Source organism: Apostichopus japonicus, chromosome 14, assembly GCF_037975245.1.
Source record: "Apostichopus japonicus isolate 1M-3 chromosome 14, ASM3797524v1, whole genome shotgun sequence".
NCBI classification, from domain to species: Eukaryota; Metazoa; Echinodermata; class Holothuroidea; order Aspidochirotida; family Stichopodidae; genus Apostichopus; species Apostichopus japonicus.
Window position 1 is genome coordinate 21,893,909 of NC_092574.1, and position 26,519 is coordinate 21,920,427.

Here is a 26,519-nt window from a genome sequence, read left to right on the forward strand (position 1 = left end):
TGTGTCACTATGGTTTTTGAAAAGACAGCAAATTCTATTAAGGATTCCATTTATATAAACAATCGCAGAAAACAAGACGGGTAATAACATAGCAAGTATAAATAAGATTCAACGTTCAGCTCAATTGTTAAACAACAGTGTACATGATAATAATATCAGTTTTAATCTGTATGTACGGTTACCATGCAATAACCAAATTTTTCCAGCCTTTTTTAGCAATATCAGCAAAAAATCAGTGAAAAGAAAAATGTCAAAGGTTATTTACAGATTCACTGGTTGTGATAAAAAAAAATTATGCACAGAATAGTTTACCTGCATGATTACGTCTCCTGGAGTTTAATAAACTTACAAACCTTGAGACAGCTAAGTATGAGGCAAATAAAATGTTGAAGGGAAGTGCGTATCATATTACTGCATAAAATGGTGCTTGCAGGGTTAATATTTACATAGCGAGATGCAAACTCAATAATGTTTGGGGGTCGGGGGGGGGCAGTGGGTTGGGGAGAATGGAGTACAAAAGGTTATAGACAGTTATACTGTACTGCAAAAGATTGCTGCATCATGCAGTGGTTAGCTGTGTAATATAGCAATGCTAGCAACATGATAGCAATGTATTCTCGGGCACAGAAACGGAAGAACTGATAATAAACACTGCTGACAGTATCATTACCATGGTAACTAACTGTTCCTCTGCCTTACATACCTGTAATGGACTTATGACATCGCTACTTAATATCAGTAATTTAATAGTATGCAGCTGTTGTCATTTCATTTCTGTGACATGCCAAACTATCTTAACATAAAACCTTAATAGTCAGTTGACATCAACGTGTGAATGTGGTTAATGAAAGAACCAAAAAAGACCTCGTGGGTTTTGTAATGATTTTGAAGTCATATTGCAAGTGATTTCTTTAATCTGCCCACCCACTCTACAAACATTAAATCATCTCTTTAATGTGCACACACCCACTCTGCAGACATTTCAAGTCATTTCTTTCATGTACACACCCATTTTGCAGAGATATTGCAAGTTCTTTAATGTGCACACACCCACTGTGCAGACATTTCAAGTCATTTCTTCCATGTGCACACACCCACTCTGCAGACATATTTCAAGTCCTCTCTTTCATAAGCACACACCCAGTCTGTAGACATATTGCAAGTCATTTCTTTCATGTGCACACACCCACTCTGCAGACATTTCAAATCCTCTCTTTCATGTGCACACACCCACTCTGTAGACATATTGCAAGTCATTTCTTTCATGTGCACCCACCCACTCTGCAGACATTTCAAGTCATTTCTTCCATGTGCACACACCCACTCTGCAGACATATTTCAAGTCCTCTCTTTCATGTGCACACACCCACTCTGTAGACATATTGAAAGTCATTTCTTTCATGTGCACACACCCACTCTGCAGACATATTTCAAATCCTCTCTTTCATGTGCACACACCCACTCTGTAGACATATTGCAAGTCATTTCTTTCATGTGCACACACCCACTCTGCAGACATTTCAAGTCATTTCTTCCATGTGCACACACCCACTCTGCAGACATATTTCAAGTCCTCTCTTTCATGTGCACACACCCACTCTGTAGACATATTGCAAGTCATTTCTTTCATGTGCACACACCCACTCTTCAGACATTTCAAGTCATTTGTGCCATGTGCACACACCTATTCTGCAGACATTCAAGTCCTCTCTTTTATGTGCACACACCCACTCTGCAATTGCAAGTCCTCTCTTTTATGTGCACACACTCACTCTGTAGACATATCTCAAGTCATTTCTTTTATGTACACAAACCCATTCTGCAGGTTGCTCAAACAGACAGACCTACTACCAATAAACAGATTGAAATATAGAAATAGTATTAGCAGAATGTCATTGATAACTTTTAATTATAATAATGTTAGCCTCCATGCGATTAAATCCACGTTTCTCTAGGCTTGCAGCAACAAAACTCGTTGAGTGCACATAGCTTAGTCAGGCTCTTTAGTGCAACATAAAAGAAACCGCAGTTGTTCTTTTTTTGTTAGTTCTGTGTTTCTCTTGATTTGCTGGACAACTTTACAAACAAACAAAATCAAACAATAATTTTCAAATTTATCTCAGCCTGCTTTTTGAAGTTTATAATACCTTTTGTCAATGGGTTTTTTTTTTGTTTTTTTTTTAGTAAATGAAAATATATCTTAAATTCCAAGAGCTTTCATATATTATGCAACAAGATACTTCGAATGTAGAAGAGCTTTAGCGGTAATTTTGTGGTGAGATGCGATGGGAATGCTTGTGGGGCTGTTATGAAGAAGAAGGAGAAGAAGGATAGCTATAAGGTACATTTGGTGAGGGTGTCCACCCATAATTTGTGGAATATTTCTGTGATGGGTTGTACTGTAAAATAATGCAGTGATTCAAAAGCTAAATATTTGCATCCAATAAGGAGAGTGTGTCTGCAGATTCTAATATAAAGCACTGCAAATTTGTGGACATTAGAATTGCCTTTTGATAAATATTCCAAAGCAATCATTTGTGAGATTTCCAGCAAACCACAAAATAACCTACAAGAAAAATAAACTTTTAATGTTAGGTTTTCATCATGATTTATAATGCAGTGAAAAATATGGGCTTTGTGAGATCGTTCTACAGGAGGTCGACCTACGATGCAGCTTTGCATCAAAATTTGAAAATCAGAGAAGCAAAATATTCCCCAACAGAAAATAAAATAGATTTTTCAAACAAGAGCAACAAAATATTGAAGCAATATTTTGTGTAGTTGCTGCTGCTGCTGCTGCTGATGATGACGATGATGCAAAATACTGCCCTCTGCTCAGAATAATAAAGAGGTAGCAATGATGTAAATCAAAGACCTGTTTACTCTATATAACTTGCTCTTCAGCCTCGCGGTATATTGGTGAGGCAAAGTGTCTGACATCCACCTCATGTTTGTAATATCTATTGATTGAGGCAAAGATTTGCTTGTTCAGACACTGGAATTTGTCAATTCGGTTCGTAAGTCTCTTAAGACTCTGAGAAGAGCAAGAAAAAACATGAAATCACAAAGGTAGGTTAACGGTGAAAGGAGAACGGCGAGAGTGGATTGGTGGGATAAGTGATACAACAGGATTGGATGGAGAGATTAAAGCAGGTATTTGCACTAAGGGTAAGAAGTAAGGGGTGCACTGTCTGGCTTAAGGAAAACAGGAGGGATCATTGGAGGGTATGACATGGTGTAATAGAAATGAGAAACAATTTGCAATTTGACAGAAAATATGCTGCACTGCAAGGAAGACAGACGGAACACAAAAATACCGTTTCTAAAAACATCTAGGAGAGAAGAGGTCACCCTCAGTTATTCTAAAACCAAACAAATCTAACTCATATCTCAAAACTGATGCTTCCTACTACTACCGCCCCCCTCTCCCCCCTCCCTTTCTCTCATTCCTCCTAACCAACCAGTGATTGTTTAGTAATCTAATGAATTTCAACTCATCCGATTTATGGCTATATTAAATATTCCATTGCATCAACTAGTACTGACCAACAGTGAAATATTAAAAAACTCCAGAAACACATGTTCAACCAAAACAAAAAGTAGCCTTTTCAGATCTTCTGAGGTTTTGCAAACACTGTTTTTACCTTACAGATAGGTAATGCAATAATACACATGGCAAATGACTAAGAAGACTGCAAATTATATTGACAATGTATTCTAAACACAGAATCCCCTCCCAACCCCCACCCCACCCCCTCTTTCTCGCCTAGCTATTTTGTCACTTAGGAAATGGTTTGGCTTATGTTGGTACAACCTGCAATATATGAATGGAATCATGAGAACAAATGGGATACTCCTGTGGATTGCTAAGCTTTACTACCAGCACTACAGGAAGCAATACTAGATGCCAGGATTCCACACACACACACACACACAGGTGTGTTTTACATTCAGACCGAGGACCCCATTGTTTCTTCCATTGTTCAAATCCACGTACCCTAACCATAACAATACCCCATAACAATAGAATTCTATCGAGGACGTGGTGATTCTTTAGAAATCACATTTAGAGGACCAGGAATTCTTTTGTTCTAGTCCTTGGTCAGAATACAAAACAAGTACATGCATACGCCCCCTAACACACTTGACTGTTTTGTGTTATGAAATGATTGTCAATTATGATATTTCCTAAAGGTCTATTAATATGAATTCAGTTTGATTACATCAAGTTCATCTACAGTGAGAATTCTGTTTAATTACTGCAGTAGTCCGTCGGGGTTTCTCTGTACTTTTGTCTCTCCCGGAACAAACTCTTAATAAAATGTCTTCAACCACAAGCAGGTTAACTGACTTAAGTTCGACATGTGTACGGTCAAATCTAGGCTTTACTGGATATTGGGTCATGTGCGGTTAACCTTTGGTTTGCTGGGTCCTGAGTCACATGAATGTGCAGTTATCCTTGGGTTTGCTGGGTCCTGAGTCATGTGAATGTGCAGTTAACCTTTGGTTTGCTGGGTCCTGAGTCATTTGAATGAGCAGTTAACCTTGGGTTTGCTTGGCACTGAGTCATGACAATGTACAGTTAACCTTTGGTTTGCTGGGTCCTGAGTCAGGTGAATGTGCAGTTAACCTTTGGTTTGCTGGGTCCTGAGTCATGTGAATGTCACGAAATGTCACAAAATGTGAGTCACGTTTACAGGGTGGTGAGCCACATGCAGGAAACTCTGTTTGAAGTGGGTCATGCATAGGTCACTCTGTTGATTTTAGTGGCTCACAAGCAGGTATGAAGCTTGGCATTGTAAGTCACAACCTGGTTTTATTGCTTCCTGAGTCAAATGTACTTTGACCTGGCTGTTCCCGATTCACACGCAGGTTTTAGTCGGTTCAGATCTTCATGCAGATACCTGGTTATTAAGTGGGTTATCAGTCCTATAGTCAATAGTCATAAGCCAAATTGGCCCGTTGACCTCCCGAAGATTATAAACAATCTTAGGTTTGTAACCTTTTATAATGTTAATCCGGTGCCTGCCATCTTCGAGTAGCTGGGCTGCAGAACGGCCGGACCAATTGGTTAAATTGTCAATCCATCGTAAATGCGGTCGGCCTGGCTTATGTTTGTAACCACAGGGTAGCTCACAGAGTACAGCACATGTAAGGTTATCAGTCCCATGAAGTTAACTCTGGTTTTAGTTGGTCATGAGTTCCTTATACCTGGTTTTAATGGGCATGTAATCAGCCCTGTTTTTAGTGCATCATAAATACTATGTAATAAGCAAGTGGTTAATGAATATCATGTAATTAGCCCTAGCTTTAGTTGGTCACCAAAAACTATTTAATTTAGCCCTTGATACAGTGGTTCATTAACACACCAAATTAGCCATAATTTTAGTGCCATGAATATCATGCAACTAGCCCTGTTTTTAGTACCTCATTAAATACCATGAAATTAGCAATGGTCTTAGTGGATCATAAATACCATGTAATTAGCCCTGTTTTAGTGCACCATAAAATACCATGTAAATAGTGATGGTCTTATTGGGTCATATATACCATGTAATAAGCAATGGTATTAGTGGGTCATATATACCAGTATTTAGCCCTGTTTTAAGTGGGTCATAAATACAATGTAATTAGCCAAGGTTTTACACATGTTTCTCTCCCAAATAGTTCCACCTCAAATTGCACCTTAATTTCCTGAAAACAAAAATTCAAAAGTCCAATTTCCTTGCATAGATTTGAAAAAAAAGATGAAACCAAAAAATTTAGAGATGTTCACAACTCACGATGCCATTGATGTCTTCGTCTAATTGGTCGACTTGATGCACCCTCAGGATGTGATAGGAGAAGTCCAGGGCTTCGAAACGTTTCTGCTGATCCAGGAGGGTCAGAAGGGTGCATCCGGCCCAGTTGAGACCCTCTCCATAGCTCTCTCTGACATGACAAGCAAAAGTCGACTATAAAATAAATTGCACTGAAATGTTTCCAGATCAGTAAAAGACACCTACTGCAACCCTAACGTTGCGCCTTTGATGTCTCAGAGGACACACAGCTATACTCAAAAGGATGCGTGTTGCATACAAACAAACTGACACATGGTAGGAGGGAAATACCTTTTGTTTTGCACTCAAAGAGCATTGCTTTAGGAGGACAAATCGCCTGTCATAAAGGTGCTTGAAGACGTAGTAAGTGTCCCAAATGGTACTTGAAAAATTGACACTTTTTTTCTTTAGCAAAAGTAGGTCTTTGTTTCCTCCAGCTACATAATACTGCACTTCACATTTCAATACAAAACATTTGTGTCAGCACACAGCATATATTCAACTCATTTGTAAGCAGTTGTCTCTTTTGGTATAGGCTGTGAATGCAAGTGCAACAACAAGGGTTTAATTGTATGGATAGCAGCAACCATCTTCATACTTTTTATATTATTATGTCTTTTTAAAAACTATTTTATTAAACATTATTAATGTATTTATGACTTCTTAAATTTTCATACTTTTTATATTATTATATGTCTTATCAGAGGGCCTCGTGGAAGATTAGCTATTGCTAAACGAGCTACCCTCTTAAAATAAAGTTGAAATAAAAAAAATAAAAAAACCATAGTAGAGTTTAGGTTCTCTGATTGGTAACAAATGTTTAAAACTTTGATGAAACAACACCACCTTTAACTTCCTCATCATAACCAAAAAGAACCTACAATTGACTTAAAATCTCTGCCAATGTCACTTCCAAAACTGACAATCAAACACTAATTTTTTTTTTATTTAAAAAAATTTTGGGGGGTAGAAAACTGCCTCTTTTCTTGAGATCTGCTACTTACTCTGGTGTGTAGTTGGACTGTTGTAGGGGAAGACAGTACACAAACTGGATAGCGCTCCACAACCTATGGAACTCGGAGCACTCATCAATGTTGATCACCCCATTGGTTGGCTCTGGTCCCTTCCAAACTGGATCGTCAAGGAAGGATTTGATTCGCTGGAGGACAACCTCAAACATGCTCAGTCCACAGCATAGGCGTTCCCTGGTCAGGAGGTCACCCTCTCTGACGTTTGTAGTTTGCTGCGTGACAAAAGGAAACGTGATAAATTCAAGAGGAATATATTCGTGAATATATTGGTATAATTCATAGTAGAAGTAGCTTAAAATTTGCGGTCACATGTGGGGGTTTTTGGCAATCCTGGAAATTCATGTAATAAAAGGTAGTAGAGGTAAAATTGGAAAAAACACAGGGATGCTTGGATTATGTTCCTCTCACATCAGCTAAATGATACTTTCCCCTGGACTTTTCTCTAACCAATTCACCGAAAACGACCATGTTCAATTCCTTTCACCATCTCAACCTTCAAATCACTTTGTTACATTTTGAACTGATGAACAACCTCAACCTCACGGGACAATAAGAAATAAAAAACTTATTTTGATATCATTCCCTCTGGAACAGTATCTTCCTCCTTTAACCTTCTACACAAAACAAAAGAAGCAGTTGGGTAGAAGGAGGGGGAGCGGGATTTTCGAAGGAAGATCTTGATTTTAAACAAGTTTAAGATCGATTGTTCAAATAGTCAAATATCGAAGTCAATACGAAATCTGTCTTGTCCTCTGATTATAAAATTATGGAAAACTACTTTTTTTCGGCAGGTCCTTACCTCTGGTGTTCCCATTTTCTCCAGTAAATTGACGATATGGAGAGGAGCATAGTTCTGTTCCAGCCTCTTCAACTTGGATTCAAGTTTCTCGCCCTCTGTGCCAAAAAAAAAAAAAATGTAAATACATATAAAATTCTAAAGAGTGACTATGTAACAAAGCAGCATGAGTTGGACTTTGTTGCATTTTAATACCATTTGTTACTAAAAATCCCTTGTTAAAAAATGCACTTTATAAGCCTGAATATGGTCAACTATTAATTTTATCATCATTTTCACAATTTTTGGGAGATGATGTGAAACAAACTGATGTGAAAAACAGTCGTCTCAGACTGATTAGATGCAGTAAAAAAAATAAAACTCACGCTTCACGTGGGGTTTTGGAATGATGTTCTGAAAAGGGGAAGCGTGGATGAGATCGCAGACTTCCTCGATGGCCATGCTCTGCTCAATCAGCTTGAAGAAGAGGATGGCATTACCGACTTCCTGGAAGTGGCGGAAGACGTTGACCTTGAGGTCGGCATACTGCGAGATGGACTGCAGGTTAGCAGAGTAGTAGGCCACTATGCCTGAATAACAGATCAAGAAAGAAAGTCGAAACACAATTTAAAATGCTTTCAATCAAACTTTTCATTGCAAGATTAGGGCTTAGATAGCTAAGATTGGGGCAGCCAACTGTTTTATTGTATCATGAAGCAGCTTTCAATAACAAGAGCATCAATGACGCAGTATCTCAATACTGGAAGTTCTAATTTCGATTCCTAGTTTCATATCTTTGCTCTGTCTCTACAATTATCAATATATATAATATTTTTGGTCATATAGTTTGACGTCAATGACAACAGTCAAATAAGAAGAGGCGAACAACTCGACCATATTCTTGATGCCCGCCTTGAGAAAGCTAGGCCTATCGACCTACTGTACGTTACTGTAGACTGTAGTGGTGACTACCATCAAAACTGTGTACACTTCCAAGTATCAAAACAACCCACGTTTTTCCTTCTCAATAATTTTGACATGAAGATTTCGTGGATTTATGACTTGGAAAAAATAATGTAAAAGTAGATTACAAGTTTTTAATTGAAAGTAATGGGTGGCCTCCTCCTCCCCTTAAAGCCACCCCAGTTCCTCTCCAGTTTAGTATTTTCTTTTAATTCTTTGAATATTTGATGTCAAACATCACAGGTTCAAAGAAAGCTAAACATACTTCTTATAACCTTATAGTTATACATCTTATATCCTTATAAATAAAACATAACCTTATCCAATTTTTATAGTCTTATAAAAGTTGTGATGCTATGGCTGGCTCCTCTTTTATACATACTCCAGTGAAAATAAAATAAGATAGATTACAATTTTTGATTTTAATTCTTTTTTTTTTGGGGGGGGTTAAAGAAATATACGAAACAAGCTGTTAATTCATAATGATGCTTCATTCTAGAAATGCACAATATACACTCTATTCCAAATGAATAGTTGTTGTATTATCCCATTCACATTATGTTAAATTTATGGAGTCGCAGTTAAAATATAAGTTGGAAACTTAAGTTAAAATTAAAACACACTGTAAGGCAATCAAACAAACTTACTGTACCCTGGCCCAAAACTGCCTGAACACCACCAGTACAATGCTAATGTGGCTATTACTAAAGGCCGTGGCTATTCTTACGACTAGTCATAACAATTATTTATAAACTATTCTTACGACAAAGGCGAATTCAAGCGCAGTAAAGTAAATAAAGCAACTGCGCATGTAGTAGGGGTAACCCTAACCCTAACCCAAAACCTCAATCCTAACACTAACCCTAACCGGAAATTATTGTAACTTATGGTCATAAAGATAGTACTCCTGTCATAAAAATAGCAACTGCGCATGCGTAATCGGAAAATATTCTTACGAATAGTCGTAAGAATAGCCACTTTGATTACTAAATGAAGGCCTAATATAGGATGCACTGGGCCTAGCCTAAACTTGTAAACACAACAATGTGTATACGTAATTATACAAAAATACATGACGGGCAATCAAACAAACTTATCATGACTCTTGCTCTGAAAAACTACCTGAACACCAGTACAATCCTTAAGTTGATATTACTAAAACCATGGAGCTATAAACAGACGAAGTCCTAATATAAATTAAATGCAGTACAAAACTGTGTATATGAAATTAGTGTGCAGTACACTACCAGCAACAGCAGCGCATCTCACAACAGTACAGAAAATTGGTCGCGAGGGTGGCCATTTTCGTATATCTAACATGTAGCTGCCATGAGTCACAGCCAATCTGCTACAAACCAGACTTGGAGGCGGGGCTTGAGTCATAGCTAATCTGCTACAAACCAGACTTGGAGACGGGGCTTAATTATCAGAAACAGGGAAACAAACAAGTTTTGGAGCGTGTGCAAAAAAGCCTTGTTTCAACCGTTTTTCAGAGTGATTTGGCCAAATTTGGACATTAATCGGTGAAAAAGTCATGGAATGAGATACAATTCTGGAATAAAAAATAGTAACTTTTGTTGGCCTATATGATATAAGATTGCTCTGGAAATTCCTGAGAAAAAGAACTTTGTATGAAGACGCTGACAATTTTTTAAGAGAAGAGAGAGTCCCACTTACTGTTACAATATCTCTATACATGTAATGTATTGAGATAAAAATGAAAAGAAATTACTCTTTGAAGTTAAAAGATGATGCTTGTATAAACTCATCTTTGGGACCCTAGTCATACTTGGGTAGCTTACAATTGGATGGCAGTCATTACATAAACACTTTGGTAGTAGTAGAGGATATTCATCTCACTAATCTTTGGCACCCTAGTTATACTTGGGTAGCTTACAGTTGGATGGCATTCATGACATAACACTTTGATAGCAGTAGACCATCTTCATCTGACTCACCTTTGGTACCGTAATCAAACTTGGGTAGCTTACAGGTGGGAGGCATCACCTCAATCAGCAACTTTACGTACTGACAGATGTTATTCTGCAACTGTTTCAAGATGAAAGAGAAGACTAATGAAAAACATCTGGGTAGCAGTTAGTTTTGGAGAATCACATTCAGAGACATATAAAGCAAGTTATGAGGTTGTAAAAATGCAAACAGGGATTGGGTTCGTCTCGTAAACGATGGAGTAACTAAGCCCGATCTACTGAATGTAATGAAAGTGCAAGAATTGCTGAACACAGACACCACCATGGAAATAAGAGATTAGGTTAACGACCTACTATAGAAAATTCAACAAGCCTGCTTCACTTTTCCAGCGAGGGCCAGAGAGCAGATAAACCGTAAAACCAATATGGTATGGGTTTTCATTGACCTCTGCGACCTCTGAGGGAAGAGATTCTTGGCCCTCAAAAGGAAGTAAGGGAGCTAGGGTGGAAATATATGAACTACTACCAGTTGATAGAATACTCTTTTGAAACTACTGCTACTACTACTACCAGTACCACTATCAATACTAATACTACCACTATAACTACCACTACTTCTAGTACCACTACTACTACCACTGCTACTACCAGTACCACTATCAATACTAATACTACCACTATAAGTACCACTACTACTAATACCACTACCAGTACCACTATCAATACTAATACTACCACTATAACTACCACTACTACTAGTACCACTACTACTACCAGTACCACTATCAATACTAATACTACCACAATAACTACCACTACTACTAGTACCACTACTACTACTAATACCACTACCAGTACCACTATCAATACTAATACTACCACTCTAACTACCACTAGTACTACCACTACTACTAGTACCACTACTACTACCAGTACCACTATCAATAATACCACTACCACTATAACTTCCACAACTACTACTACCACTACTACTACCAATACCACTACTACCAGTACCACTATCAATACTAATACTACCACTTTAATTACCACTACTACTAGTACCACTACTACTACTACCACTACAACTACTACAACAACTACTACTACTACTATTGATACACCTACTACAACTACAACCACTACTGCTATTACCACTACTACTACCACTACTACTACTACCACCACTACTAGTACTACCACTAGTACTACTTGTACTAATACCACTACTACTACTGATACTACCACTACAACTACCACTACTACCAGTACCAATACTCCTACTACCACTAAAACCATTACCACTACCAGGACCACCCCTCTACAAACATATCCTGTCTAAAATGCTGTAATGTTCTTACCAGCCCTTTGACAATCTTGAGTAGTTCTTCCATGACGACAGCTATTCCCTGGTATCCGAGCAATTTCACCAGACACCGGAAATGTGGTGCTCCAATAAAGTTACTGTACAGGCCATTGATGGTGCTGTAAGCATGGTTAAGAGACTGAAAAGATATGCAAGATTTGATTACTTAAAGTTGGGGGTTAGGGATACAACAAAAACAAATGATCGTGCAAATTGAACCTCCAATAAAATTGGGTGCAAAGGCTACTGGTGGGGTCACGGGTCAGTAATAAACGGTTTGAAGGGAATGCAAAATTTGATTACTAAAAGTTTGGTTAAGGATGAGCGAGAATAAAAAAGATGGCATCATATGAATTGCTTTTGACCCACTTTAACATTCGAAGTAAACATTTCAAAAACTGGCAGCTTCAATACTCAGCCATCATTTTCTGTGAAGTTAGATATTCATCATTAGGTTCGACATAGTGTGAAGATCCATTCTGACATGACTTTGTCATAGAAACCTCAACTGACTACGTTAACATTAACTACATCATACATATATTAATGAAGACTGTTGTAGGTATCAATAGGCAGGCCTAGATTTCTTACAATTTTAGCAATTTGCTGGAAATGACCAGTGCCAAAAAAACAATCCCACCCGCATTTTCCTTGAAATAAAATGCAAAAGGTAACCCTTACTTTTCGCTGGCAGAAAATTACAAGTGCCTTTCTTATCTACTGGCAAAACAGTGAAACCCACTGGCATTCAGCCAGTAAAAAAATTCCTGAATTTCATGGAATGAATAGAACAAGAGACATTGATGTGGTTTCTCTTTATTCCATGCCAGAGTGATCCAGATACACCCAGCCTCCCCCCTCCCCTCCCCTTCCCTCCCATCCATACCAAGCCCTTGTGGGTTAAAATTAAACAAATTCTATACATGAGGGCATGTTGTACCTTGCTTCCAAAGAGGTAGGCTGGTGAGGCTGTAGGAGGCTTGTCCCTGCTTGGTGGTTCAATGACCATCAGTTTGGTACGAACAAATCTATCAAAGAACAAATGGGAATGCAAATCAAATCACCATAGCAACAACATCACCGCCATTTTCACGAAGCTACACAGACAAAGCTTTGTCAAGTCTGAACTGCTACATCAGAAAACAGAATCAAACGTGTAAAGAAAACGGAAAACTTGAAAATGCATATTTCAGGGGATTCAAAACCCTTCTTTCTTGGACTTTATTCTCTAGGATTATATACTCTAAATGTGGGTATCATGGGTACATGATCCTTACTGATAAATAAAGCCACTTGATGAATTCGTTCAATGACATTACATTCAAGTTATCACGTTGTCAAACGTATGCAATGTCAAATAGGCATTTGAGAAGAAATTTTCTGCACACAGCTCGAAGCAGAATTTTGATCATAACATTTTCAGTTGTTCATCTTCAACAAAATTCAGTCATACACATCAATGTGAATTACTCATTGATGATTGTATTAAAGGGCAGAGAGAAAACTCATGATTTAGATGAGATTTAGTCAAGTCTCATAAAATTTGACGCTACGGTCAGCTTTCTTCAGACGATCATACACAATTTCACCCTTGGCATGCATAACGGCACAATGTGCATGTGAATAAATCTTTGATAACAGTAAATCAAGCTAGCAAAATCAGACAAAGAGCTTGAAACGGTAACGATGTTATTAACAAGAAAACTAATCCGAGAAAAATTCAGACGACAGAGATTCAGAGAGAGATTGATCAGTATTGGCTCCCATCAGAAGTCCATCAGGATTGTTCCCAAAGAGGCTAGAAAGTCTAACCAGAATGAAAACATTTCATGGTTCCTTGCTGTTCATTAGTTCCATTCATAGGGAAATTTCTAACAAAGCCCTAATACAACAACAGTAATTTATGCTCACAAACTTTTGTTGCCAAAGTAATGCTAAGCCCTGATATCAATTGCAACACACATCAGTGTGTGAAGACTATCTACCATTATCATCATACCAAGTTTGACGAAATTCTGACTAGTAATGATAGCCAAGTAATTGCAATTTGGAGTATTTCACGTTTGACCCCATGACCTCATTAATATTCATGAAATGAGCACCAAAATCAACAGGGTTAATCTACTTACTATGGGCCACCCACTCACCAAGTATGGTAATGATTGGTCATTCCCTTGTTGAGTTATTGTGCATACAAACTTTTTATAACGAAATAATGCTAGCCCCCCCCCCTTATAAACATGCATGATATCAATTGCAACACACATCAGTGTGTGGAGACTATCTACCAATATCATCATACCAAGTTTGACGAAATTCCAATAAATAGTAGCCAAGTTATTGCAACTTGGGAGTTTTTCACGTTTGACCCATGACCTCATTAATATTTTTTAACTTTGACCTCGTATAACTTCGTACACGAAGGTCACGCGGGGGTCAACCTATTGACATTTATGATCAGAAGGCACCTTTGACATCTGAAAATAGCATCGAAACTGTAAAAATCCCCAAAACACGAAAAGGTCACCAGAGGTCAAATTGAGGTCAAGGGTCACCCACATGCGGGTCGACAATTGGATTGAATTGAAGCAACTCCCAACCCTAACGGACAATTCGTTCTCAAGTTATCACAAAAATACTAGTTTTTTTATCATTAATTGACCTTTGGTGACCTCGGATCACTTGACCGTTAAGTTTGAAAATATTCCCCTATACCATTTGCAACTTGTCCCAAAATATCAACCTTGTCACACCTTGGAACTGAGAGTTATTGCATTAAATGTCTGAAAATTAACTTTGACCTCGTATAACTCCGCACACAAAGGTCACACGGGGGTCAACCCATTGACATTTATGATCAGAAGGTACCTTTGACATCTGAAAATAGCATCGAAACTGTAAAAATCCCCAAAACATGAAAAGGTCACCAGAGGTCAAATTGAGGTCAAGGGTCACCCAGATGCGGGTCGACAATTGGATTAAATTGAAGCAACTCCCAACCCTAACGGACAATTCGTTCTCAAGTTATCGCAAAAATACTTATTTTTTATCATTAATTGACCTTTGGTGACCTCGGATCACATGACCGTTATGTTTCAAAATGTTCCCCTATACCATTTGTAACTTGTCCCAAAATATCAACCGTGTCACACCTTGGAACTGGGAATTATTGCACTAAATGTCTGAAAATTTACTTTGACCTCATATAACTTCACACACAAAGGTCACCTGGGGTAAACCTATTGACATTTTTGATTGGTGAGACGTGAATATAGCATCAAAACTGTAAAAATTCAAACATTTTTTTCTTTGCCCATTTTCTCACCCAAAATACTAGTTTTTTTAACATTAATTGACCTTTGATGACCTCGGATCACATGACCGTTAAGTTTGAAAATATTCCTCTATACCATTTGCAACTTGTCCCAAAATATCAACCTTGTTACACCTTGGCCCTGGGAGTTATTGCATTAAATGTCTGAAAATTAACTTTGACCTTGTATAACTTTACACACAAAGGTCACCCGGGTGTCCACCCATTGACATATTTGATCGGAAGGTACCTTTGATATCCAAATCTAGCATCAAAACCAAACATTTTCTTTTTCGCCCGTTTTCTCCCAAACTAAGCACATTTTTTCTAATGTGACCTTTGACCTTTTGACCTTGGTTACAAATGTAGTTTGATCTGCTGATTCAAAAAATCAACACGATAAGTCTGTACAGCCATCCTAACTCCGACCGAAAACTTTGACCCCTTATAAGTTCGCACACAAAGGTCACACGGGGGTCAACCTATCGATATTTATGATCGGAAGGTACCTTTGACATCTGAAAATAGCATCGAAACTGTAAAAATCCCCAAAACATGAAAAGGTCACCAGAGGTCAAATTGAGGTCAAGGGTCACCCAGATGTGGGTCGACAATTGGATTACAATGAAGCAACTCCCAACCCTAACGGACAATTCGTTCTCAAGTTATCGCAAAAATACTAGTTTTTTAACATTAATTGACCTTTGGTGACCTCAGATCACATGACCGTTAAGTTTCAAAATGTTTCCCTAACCAGTTCACAACTTGTCCCAAAATATCAACCTTGTCGCACATTGGCACTGGGAGTTATTGCAGTTTTAGTATTTTGGGTTTTTGGACCATAACTGACCTTTGGTGACCTTTGTGGGCACCAAAAACAATAGGGTTCATCTACTCACTATGGGCCACCCACCCACCAAGTTTGGTCATGATCAGTCAATCCCTTGTTGAGTTATCGTGCATACAAGCTTAAGCGTCACACACACACACACACACACACACACACACACACACACACACAAGCCAACCTGAATACATAGGTTCCTTTGCTTTTAGCAAGGAACCAAAAATGGTCACACATGCACAAATTTGTAAGACTATATTTGTCACTCTCCTTTAGCTGCAATGATATACCCATTGTCTAACAAAATACTCTGTAATGTATGCCAAAAAAATGGGACAAGTCTGAGCCTCTAGAAAGTACTTTCCAGAACTGTTATCAATTTGATAATTCTATTATACATAGACATACAATAAAACTGGGATAATTACCTTTCTGTGGCTGCGTTGTAGCAAAAAGTAGGCAAGAAGTCGTAATACAACTCCCAGAAGACGTGGAGTGTTATTCTGCCGTAGGGAGCCATGACATTGTGGTTCGCCTCTCTCATCATGGCTTCAAAGTCTGACAGCTTTAAGTATTTTGAGAGCAGGGTGTGAGTAAGGCGGTTAACCTCCAAAAGATTCTGTAACTCCTGCAGAAGAGAGGAACAAAAACACAGAATCAAAATGTCGGTAGAGTGATAAATGGAAGATAGAACAGAGAAGGCTAACGAAGATATAAACTACAAATAGAAATAGGGTAGATGGAAATGGAGAGGAGATTAAAATAAAGATGTGATATCAATGAGTCTGTGGTATAGGGTTGGGCGATATTTGCTTTTTAATGTCACGATAAATAGTTCAAAAATTATCGCGATATTTCGATAATTACGATAATTTTTTGTTGTTGTTTTTAGTGTGTTCGCGAACACACTAAAAACAACTGCCGATTTCCCACCGGTGTTTTCGCGCAGCAAACACACCGAGCATAATGGCGTGGGGTTCAAGGCCCGCCTTAGAGCCCCGTTGGGTTCAAGGGGTGGAACCCCTTGTGGGGGTCCAGGGGCGAAGGCCCCCGGAAAAGTATTTTTTCGTGTCTGGCGATAAAAAAATTCGCAATTGAGGATTCAAAATACTGACTAACTTTATGAATTTAAATTGACACGAAACTGATGAAAGTTTTAAAATGACAAGTTAGAGTAGCTATATTATGTGATAAAATGAAAAGAGAATTAATATGTCTTACAATCTTTATAAAGTTTAACTTACAAAACTGTCGATATTATGAAACAAACTACGTTCGGCAAAGCCCCGTTTCTAGACTGCCTAAGTTTACAACTGCAGTGTTTAACCGTACTTAAATATCACGGTAGGCTACAATGTGCTTCAAATTTTCTCAGGTACCTTGCAAAACAATCCCCCTGTCTAACACCTGTTTGTTAACATTTTTGGCACGGTTCCAAAATACTTTTCATGGAGTAAACTTTTTTGGCTCCACTCTAGAATTAATTAGGTCAGTCAGTAAAGGATCCGTAAAGTTATGCGAAATATTATCTTAGACGTTCAAGGAAAGTAGGTAAATATCCCCGTAACATTAAGGTAAGTAAAACACACCTCAAGCCAACCGACTCCTCCGCATGAACAAAACAATATTTTCCCCATGATACACGAGGCACAGTCTATACCATACAGTCATAGCATGATATCAAGGCCCAGTATACAGTATGGCCATCTTTATGAAAGTAAACCTTGTAATTCCATGTTTTGTGCCACTAGGCATGATTAACTTAATGCTAAATATTGTTTCCATGTCCTTGTAGAAATCGTCAACTTCGCAAAACACAATTAGTTGTGTTTTTGTTGTTACGTGAGATCCGTAACCGACGAAGTGGTTAGGCTATTTACTATACACTTAACTATGGTAGGATATTATTATTATTATTTTTTTTTGGAAATTCTAGAAAATACTTTCTTTCCCCCGCTTTACACCAGATGTGGTCTTCTGGTTTATTCATAAATGGGTGTACTAGAGCCTTGTTTACATGACACTTATTGCATTTAGCACGATATGCCAGTTTCGCGTGAATTTTTCGAAAGTATTTTGCTCGATCTTTCGTAAAATTAGAAAGGTGTACCAACTTACTTTTCGTACACAATTGGTAATTTCTCTACTGATTTTCAGAGTTTTGTTCTCTATACAGTCAATGTTGTAAAGAACGGGTTTTTACGAAGTTCAAAAGTCAGTAAATGAAGTTGATAAAATATTTCTTTTCAACTTTCTTAACCATGGAATGCTAGAATAACATTCTTTACACATAAAACGGAGAATTTTTTTTTCTACATTTCAATTTTTTTCACAAGAAATTATCGTCATTTGTTCAATCCTCAAAAAATATCGTCTTGAAAAAAAATTATCGCGATAATAATAATTTTCGATATATCGCCCAACCCTACTGTGGTATAATAAATAATAAAAGTAATCATGACAATTAGAAGCAAAGCCATTTACTGTTTTTAAGAGAAATTTAAAACAATCCAAGACTTACACTTTGTATTTTACAATTCCAATTCCAACTAATGAAATGTCATAGAATCTTAATTGTGCAGTTGGAGGGTTTGATGGACACACAATAACAACTAAATACACAAAGTCAAACCCACACTGCCCAACGTAATGTAACACAAATCACCTGAGTCTTTAACTCTTAGTAAAATGGCAAATCATGTATGGTTGGGAAGGGTGCATGCAGTTATATCTACGACTGATAAACGTTTAGTCACTTTAAGTCATCGCAATGTCTTTAGTAGCAGAATATGAATATGAAGTGCTTAGCCACTGGTAGTCTTCAGTGTGTGGCTGTTCACAACTACAGGTGACTAGTTTTAAAAATTAAAAAATTAACCAATCAATAGGATAAAGTTTTTCATGTGACTTGACAGAGAACATTCAATCATGATGCTCTCATCGATCGTTCAGAGTGAAGGGACCATTTGTACAACTATGGGTCTTCATCACTATCGATGAAAACCAGGTTACGTCAGTAGAGTTGAGTCGGGCGGTATGGGGCCAGCTATAAAGCCATGAGCAGATTCAGCTTACCACGATAAATGTCAGGTCACTGCTCTCGAATCTCGCAATGGCCAGCTCCAGGCTCTTCTGCATGGATGTGCTAATCCTCTGAGTGATTAATCGATTCAGATCGATAGATCTTCCAAGAAGCTGTCGACAAAAAGATGAAACAACTTGGCCATATTTTACAGGAGGGATAAATCTAATGTGAAAAGTACAACGCCCTTTGTAGTTTATACCAACATCTCTACAAAAACTTCAAAACTGCTTAAAGTTGCATATTAAACTGTTATGTGATTCAATGAAGACCAATGTGGTCACTTCAACAAAACTCACATTACAGAATCATTGAGAGTTTTAAGAGACAGAAATGATTACCCTATGTTGTGCTTTAGTTTGGTAGTTCTCTCACCACTATCGCACTGTGAATATTGATGTAGTTCATTCAAACACAAGAAAAAGACATTGCACTTGATTTTTACTTAAAATGTGAACGAACATACCATCTTTGACTGGTGCATGAGGATATACCACTCACCTGGAGATGCCGTTGTCGTAGCAATGTCTCGTATCTGTTCACTGGAGGATGCGGGATGTGGATTCCATGACTCAAACATTCTTGCCTGAATCTCTTATCCAGGAGGATGCTGTCAAAATTGAAAGAACAGACACAAGTGAAGTCAAACCTAAACAAAACATCTCTCTACATAATTATAAGCTATTAAAAAATGGAATAATAAATACATAAATAAAACAACAACAAGAGGGTTCAAGCCAGATGGAAACATTGCTCATTAACCTGTCTGTACTTTGTGCGTGTTTTTGTCCCTACTGTTACTTGTCATCTAGCCTCTGAAGAAGATCCTGCTAGGATCGAAACGTCAGGCCAACTTACTTTTACACATTCTAATACAACTTGTTAACCTACCAAGCATTCATAGGAGTACTACTGTGTGACAGTTTGACATGCACACAAAAAATTGCTGGAAGTTTGAAAACTCATTTATCATTCCAATTTATATTGTTAAGATCAAAGTTTGGTATTGAAGTATAAACGAAAATGTGGCAATTGATACCTGGCTGCTACGGCCTTGTAGTAGGCGAATATCTGCTCACTCAGCTTGTACACCAGTTGATCGAAACATAAGTTGACCTGTGACGATAGGAAAGTCAAACCACCGGAAGAAACCAATTAATATTATGTAATGTTGGTACCCATTAATGTTTGAGACTTACATTCTATGTCACTAAAATAGGGCTACAAGGAAAGAATTTACAAAATACTATAAATGCGTTTAGGCAGAAGTATCTGCGCTTTATGACCCATAACCCTGATGTGGGGAAGAGGTTGGGTGGAAGGTAGGGAAGGGGATGGGACAAATGTCACCACTAATCTATTTTGCATATAGCTTAACTCTTGCTCATTACGAGAGAAAATATGGATGACATGGAGTGCAAGATAAAATCCATCCAGAATTTCCCAAAACACAACTAGTTTTAATGTTCCCAAAATATCCTCCTCTTTGGCAAATCATATTTAATATATTCTGAGAAGTATTAGTCAAACCCAAAACAGTGATAGGCATGAACATTGTCAACGGTTTGATATTGAAACACCACTACTCACCCAGAACCTGCCCCTCACCCCCCCCCCTTCCCTCTCATCTATACATATTAATGGAAGGAGAGGATCTTAATCTACCGTTATCAGATCAGATCTTACCTCAGCCTCTATTTCATCGTAGAGGTATTGTTTCTTGAATTTGGTCAGAGAATACTGTGCACTATCGCTGTACAGATCTAATGGGTAAAGTATGTACCTGTTAAAAAATAAATAAATAAAAACAAAAAAAATCAATCATTATTATTATTATTGTAGTTATTATTTCACATTGTTATTATTATTAGTATTACTATGTTTAAATAATAGTATTCAATCTAAATTATCCTGCATTCTAAAGCAAGCATTCACAAATTATCATTGCCATTTTGAAATTTGAAACAATTCCAGTACAAATCATAAAAACAATCCAGAAAATATACATGAAAACAGAATATTAAGATGACAAATATTGAAATATTATAATGAAAAGAATAACTATGTACAATGGGGGGAAGGAAGGGGTAGGGGAGAAGGATTGAAGAAATGACAATGAGTATTGCTATTGTGTCTGTGAAGTGTTGATTAAGACACATTTGAGTCAAACTTACTCCATCATACAGGGTTCCTTGGTTTCTAGAATGTGGCTGGTGAGAATCCATGGCATTGACATCTCAATAGGAAACTACAGAAAGGATAAAACATAAACCAATATAACCTCAATTTAAAAGTGGAAGATTAAATGAAAATATGAAAAGAAGAAAATATGAAAAGATGATATGCTACAGACCAAAATAATGTTATGTATAACTATAAAATTATGCAGGTACTTCTAAAATAAACTGCAATGGAAATGACCCTCTGTGGCCAACCACACACAGTTATACTCCTATCATGGTAAGACCTCTGTTTACTTGGCCAAAACAAAGATGTTTTTTTAATTTGACTTTGCCAGCATATGTAATAATTTAATGATACAATCCTAAAGGATAATACCTGTTGAAACAACTTGAGAGTTGTTTGGAAATTTGGGGATAAATGTTGATAACTTATGGATAAAGAAAGAGCTTAATTCACCTGAATGCGTTCACCCATGGTCATCTCCAAGAAGAACTCTCGGAACCACAGCTGAGAGATGTCACAAGACTCTTGCAAGACAGCTGAAAAAAAATTACAGAACATTTTCATACATCTTACAATGAAAGTAAAAACATGGGCTGAATGTATTTGTGTGGGATGGGTACTGAATACCACTGATCTTGCCTTGCCTTGCTTACATGTTAGGCTGCACAGCCTAGCCGTTACGGATTGGAACATAAACATTTACAAAATTCAAGATGATTTTTCCTTGATTTATTCTCTTTGTCTTTCATGGAAATTTATATTGAATCATGATTCCAAAAATTGGATCACAAGAAACTGAAAATGCCAGCATGTTTATTAAATTATTATGACAACTCCTCATCGAGTTCAGGTTCAGAGTCATCCACAAATTCCTTGGCTTCAAAACTCGCCCCGGAAGCTTGATGGAGACTTTTATGGGATGTTGTTGTTTACTAGGTTGCAAATTGCTGGAATTAAGCACACCCCTACAAATATTACTAATTAATCAGTCTCAAACAGGTGTCAAGTTGTATGTACATTTAGAAAGGAAATGTTTAAATGTCTCACTTGAAAAGCTCAGCATAGACTTATAGAAGAATGATCTCTTGTGGAATCTTTCGATGCTTTCGACCACCTGGACGTCCAGTTCCTTCCTCATTGTCTTGCGTCCTGTTCCGCTTTTGTCCGCAATCAAGGACTCTAACATCGTCCTCAACAGATACAGCTGGAGAAATATATAAGGTAGGGATTAGGTTTGTTGTCCTATACAAACAGATTTTAAAGATACCAATGAGCTTTGTTTTGTTTTCAGCTCAAATAGTAATCTACGGTATCCATCGGTAACCTCGATACCATCATTAAACACAGCTGATGGTTTAAATTTGTACAATTGAAAGTTAAATATTAAAGCTGAATCTGTCTTGAGTACCTGAGTGCTTGAAGGGCCGACTGTGATCCGTTGCACGTGTATACTGTAACCGGTCTTGGGGTCTTTCTCTCCCTTCAGACAGGGATCGTCTTTTGGCTCGTGGCCGTGCTGCCAATGGGCGCAGGTCTCTCTCACAGCTTTGATGATGCTGTTGAAAATGACAGATGAAAGAGGAACATGACCACTGAAGGACAGAATCGTTCCTTTAAGTCGTGAAATTATCAATTATTAGAGTCGTAGCAGTGCAAGTACAACAGCATGAGTGCAAGTGTATGCAGATTTTCCGTTGGTATAACTACAAGTACCAAGCTCCACAAGGTCTTCAGTGTTATCTCCACATTAACACAAACATTAACACAAAAGTTTTCAAAAAAGTCCTTTCCGGGAGGTTCCGATTCTCCAAAATTGTTCCCAGACATTGAGAAGCCATTTAAAATAATCAGCCAGGCAAAATAATTTTTTTGAGGCTGGCAGTATAATGTCTTGTTAAAAATTGGAGTATCAGTGACCATAATCTGAAATTCTAGCATATTTGGGGGGGAAGGGGTGGGGGGGAACAATGCTCATCACAAAAGTTTTCAAAAAGTCCTTTCCGGGAGGTTTCGATTCTCCAAAATTGTTCCCGGACAATGAGAAGTCATTTTAAAATAACCAGCCGGGCAAAATGATTTTGAGGCTGGCGGTAAAATTTCTTGTTTAAAATTGGAGTAACAGTGACCATAATCTGAAATTCTAGCATATTTGGGTGGGGGGTGGGGGGAAATGCTCATCACCTGTAATATTGCACTAGAATCTAAGCAAGATTTCCCAAATGCCTCAAGTATGAGTACAATTCCATCTGTACAGGTGCGAGTACAGGCAAATATGCATGAACACGAGTGCAAACTGTACAGACTCTCTACAAGTCTGGTTAGTTGAAAATGAACTCATCAACATTAATATCGTAACAGATCTAAAAAAATCTTGGTCGTAGAAAAAAATGATCATCTCACCTGATAATCAAACTCTTCTTTTTCTTGATGGCGAACCTAAGAGGATCTCTGAGCACTATCTGGACAAAATCTTGCATCTCGGCGTAGACGGTCTGTCGTATCGCCTCCACGAAGACGCCCTCCATGCGATTCATTAAGACCTGCAGTCCTTTGATCATGGCGACCAACTCTATGAGAGCAAATTTCTCCTTACTGCTGTAATTGTACCTAATGGCCTAAAGGTGGTCACAAACAAAAAACAAAGAGAGTGTAAAAGGTGAAAAACTTACAGCTATTTGTGATTCAAATTTCATTTCACTAATTGAAAACACATATCTATGACTTTTGCATCATGAAAAATCATGTTTTTGGTTATCTTCTGTGTCCTTTAATCATTGAGTGTTGCACCATCAAATTGTATGGAAAGTTATCAAAGCAAGGCTGAAGCTTCAAGAAATGACAGCAAACTAAAAAAAAATGAAAGGTTTGAAGCCTTACCCTCTCGTACTCCTCTGCTTTCTCTGGTAAGCTTGGATTGGAGAATTTATCGGCCGGATGGATCAGCTTCCAAGAAAACTGTTGAAGAAACAGAAGTTTCAAAACAAGGTAGGGATTCAAGAAGGGCCTAACATGATTTTGAACACATTTGACATCTCATAAAAATTTCTTCAAACATAAAAATTTACTTGCTCTTTTGCTAACAATCTGTCTTAGCAAATAGGAACACCACAGCTATTCCACACAAAAAAGGGGGGGAAGAAGTAGCAGCAATTTGGTGGGTCAATTAGGAGGATATGTTTTTTTTTTCATTTTTCATATTCTTATACCACTTCTTGTTAACAAGTATCAAGAAAAAACTAAATCTGTTTGACAAACTAACCAAGATGGCTAAACATGTTGGTTCTGTGTGTAACAGGAACACAAGCCTGGTCACAAATCTGAACCGAATATTATTGACATAACACTTTACATAATTAGAACAAATCTGATTTCTTTTAAAATATTAATTCCCTGTGTCTCCAGCCTACACATTTCGGTCAGCCTACACAAAGGGTTTGGCATTGTGAATTTTACAAAATATCAAGATTACAAGATATTTCGGGCAAGATATCCGAATTTCGACCATCACTCACCAATTCTGTGAGAACCGAAGTCCATCTGGAGAGTAGACGGAGTCCTTGAAGTGCCAGATTGTAGAGAGCAACATTCTCTTTCTCTGACCTAGCTGTATCCTTCTGAGCTGTGGTCACCTCCTGCAACAAATGGATACATTATTCAAAAACAAAATCAGATACAAAGTTTATTACTAGAGACGGCGGACATATTAGAATTTTACCACTTATCATTTATAAACAAGACAATATGATCAAGTTTCTTACAAAGGTCTATGTTACATATGACCAAAGGTACATCATCATAATACATTTGTACATGTTCACTTGTGCATCTGTGTGTTTTTTTGCATGTGCATGCATTCATGTTTAATGGAAAAACTGGTTGACATTCTAACACAACAAAATATTGTCTAATATTGTAAATGACAGTGTTGTAACGACTCCTTGCCACGACTCCCTGTTGGTAAAATTTCAAAAAGTATTGAGGGATTTGTTAAAGTTTTGAAAGTTTTCATCAACTGAGATAATACAGTAACTAAAGACAATGACTAGAATTAAGTCAGAGAATCACTCGGGTAATGACTGGAATCGAACAGCGAATGAATTGACTGGTTACAACTTTTGATATGTAAATATATTTAATGACTCAAACCTTGTTACTGTGTCTTGCTAAAGCACTGATATATTTAGCGTGTTCCTCCCTGAGACTTGGAAGTCTCTCTATGATGTTATACTGTGGCGTGGCGGCATGATCGCAGGTCCAGACGGACTTGTTGTTGGCGTAGTTCTCGCTCTTTGTGATGTAGGTGAACACCGGTATTTGAATGTCCCCGTACAGAGGAACCACCGCGAGTTGCTGTGGAAACAGGAGAGAGATAGAAACGGTCAGTTTTACAATTTATTGAAATTTAACACATTATATGGCACAACACCAATTAACATAACCAATGGCTTCATCCTAAAGTTACAATACACCTGGTTAAGTTTGGTTTTAAAATTGCCTCTGACTACTCACATGAATGCTGTTACACCATGTTTAGTACATTTGAAGCCACTATTCACTAATCTGCTTCAAAATGAAAGATAATTTAATTAAGGAAGAGATAGTTATGGGAGAGGAGATAATTACTTAAGGAGGAAGAGCTAAAGGGCACAAGGAGGCAAATAAGGTGGACACAAAGGAAGAGGATGAAAGATCTTGAGAAAGTCATTCGTACCTTGAAGACTTTATCCACTCTACTGAGGCTGATTTTCTTTTTCTGGTCCATCTTGTAAATGCTGAGATCTTTGCCATCCATCAGAAATAGACCAAATGCTATCACCTGAGAAAAAAACAAAAACAAAGGTTCAAAGAAACTAAAGAGTCATTCTTAGTATTCATTTTCAACGAAATATTGGTCACATTGACAGAATGCACTGTAAACAATGCCAAGCTACCAGTGACATTCTTGGTCAAAATTAGTAAGAGTTGTAATATAACTTAGAGAAAGCTGATGTAATTAACAGATTTCTTTAAGCATTTCTGCAGCAGAGGGGATTGTCATCTCGGTGCTAACAGAGCAGCCCTAGATACGGCTCTGGGTTCTAATGCAGGTGACCTAAAGATCTCGTGTAGCACTGTAACACATCTCAATGTATGTGCTAGTTGTGAAAATATGTTTGAAATGATCTGATCTTGAATAATTATGACAAAAATCAGAGGTGTTTGTCAAGT

At 37.7% G+C, this 26,519-nt stretch overlaps 3 protein-coding genes across 5 annotated transcripts in view; 1 reads left to right on the forward strand and 2 right to left on the reverse strand.

The window, feature by feature from the left end:
• The window catches only part of LOC139979681 (vacuolar protein-sorting-associated protein 36-like), a 72,871-nt gene that overhangs the window by 27,316 nt on the left and 19,036 nt on the right, over window positions 1–26,519 (reverse strand). The gene's annotated exons all lie outside the window — the stretch shown is intronic.
• The window catches only part of LOC139979676 (cytoplasmic FMR1-interacting protein 2-like), a 34,192-nt gene that overhangs the window by 2,459 nt on the left and 5,214 nt on the right, over window positions 1–26,519 (reverse strand). The window contains exons 7-28 of one of the 3 annotated variants that reach the window (XM_071990694.1): window positions 26,023–26,127; window positions 25,458–25,661; window positions 24,824–24,943; window positions 24,189–24,266; window positions 23,712–23,926; window positions 22,720–22,867; window positions 22,359–22,515; window positions 21,765–21,847; window positions 21,299–21,372; window positions 20,811–20,907; window positions 20,164–20,240; window positions 19,626–19,734; window positions 19,118–19,237; window positions 16,471–16,670; window positions 12,826–12,913; window positions 11,881–12,024; window positions 10,547–10,637; window positions 8,012–8,215; window positions 7,650–7,744; window positions 6,824–7,062; window positions 5,784–5,931; window positions 2,876–3,034 (exon numbers count right to left, since the gene is read on the reverse strand). In XM_071990694.1, coding sequence (XP_071846795.1) covers window positions 2,885–3,034; window positions 5,784–5,931; window positions 6,824–7,062; window positions 7,650–7,744; window positions 8,012–8,215; window positions 10,547–10,637; window positions 11,881–12,024; window positions 12,826–12,913; window positions 16,471–16,670; window positions 19,118–19,237; window positions 19,626–19,734; window positions 20,164–20,240; window positions 20,811–20,907; window positions 21,299–21,372; window positions 21,765–21,847; window positions 22,359–22,515; window positions 22,720–22,867; window positions 23,712–23,926; window positions 24,189–24,266; window positions 24,824–24,943; window positions 25,458–25,661; window positions 26,023–26,127 — 2,946 coding nt within the window. In that variant the 3' untranslated portion in view covers window positions 2,876–2,884. The remainder of the gene's footprint in view (window positions 1–2,875; window positions 3,035–5,783; window positions 5,932–6,823; window positions 7,063–7,649; window positions 7,745–8,011; window positions 8,216–10,546; window positions 10,638–11,880; window positions 12,025–12,825; window positions 12,914–16,470; window positions 16,671–19,117; window positions 19,238–19,625; window positions 19,735–20,163; window positions 20,241–20,810; window positions 20,908–21,298; window positions 21,373–21,764; window positions 21,848–22,358; window positions 22,516–22,719; window positions 22,868–23,711; window positions 23,927–24,188; window positions 24,267–24,823; window positions 24,944–25,457; window positions 25,662–26,022; window positions 26,128–26,519) is intronic. The other 2 variants (XM_071990697.1, XM_071990693.1) reach the window with 2 other exon arrangements.
• On the forward strand, window positions 10,646–11,873 carry LOC139979682 (uncharacterized). Its single transcript, XM_071990708.1, has one exon. The coding sequence runs from the start codon at window positions 11,034–11,036 to the stop codon at window positions 11,859–11,861; it is 828 nt and encodes a 275-aa protein (XP_071846809.1). The 5' UTR covers window positions 10,646–11,033; the 3' UTR covers window positions 11,862–11,873.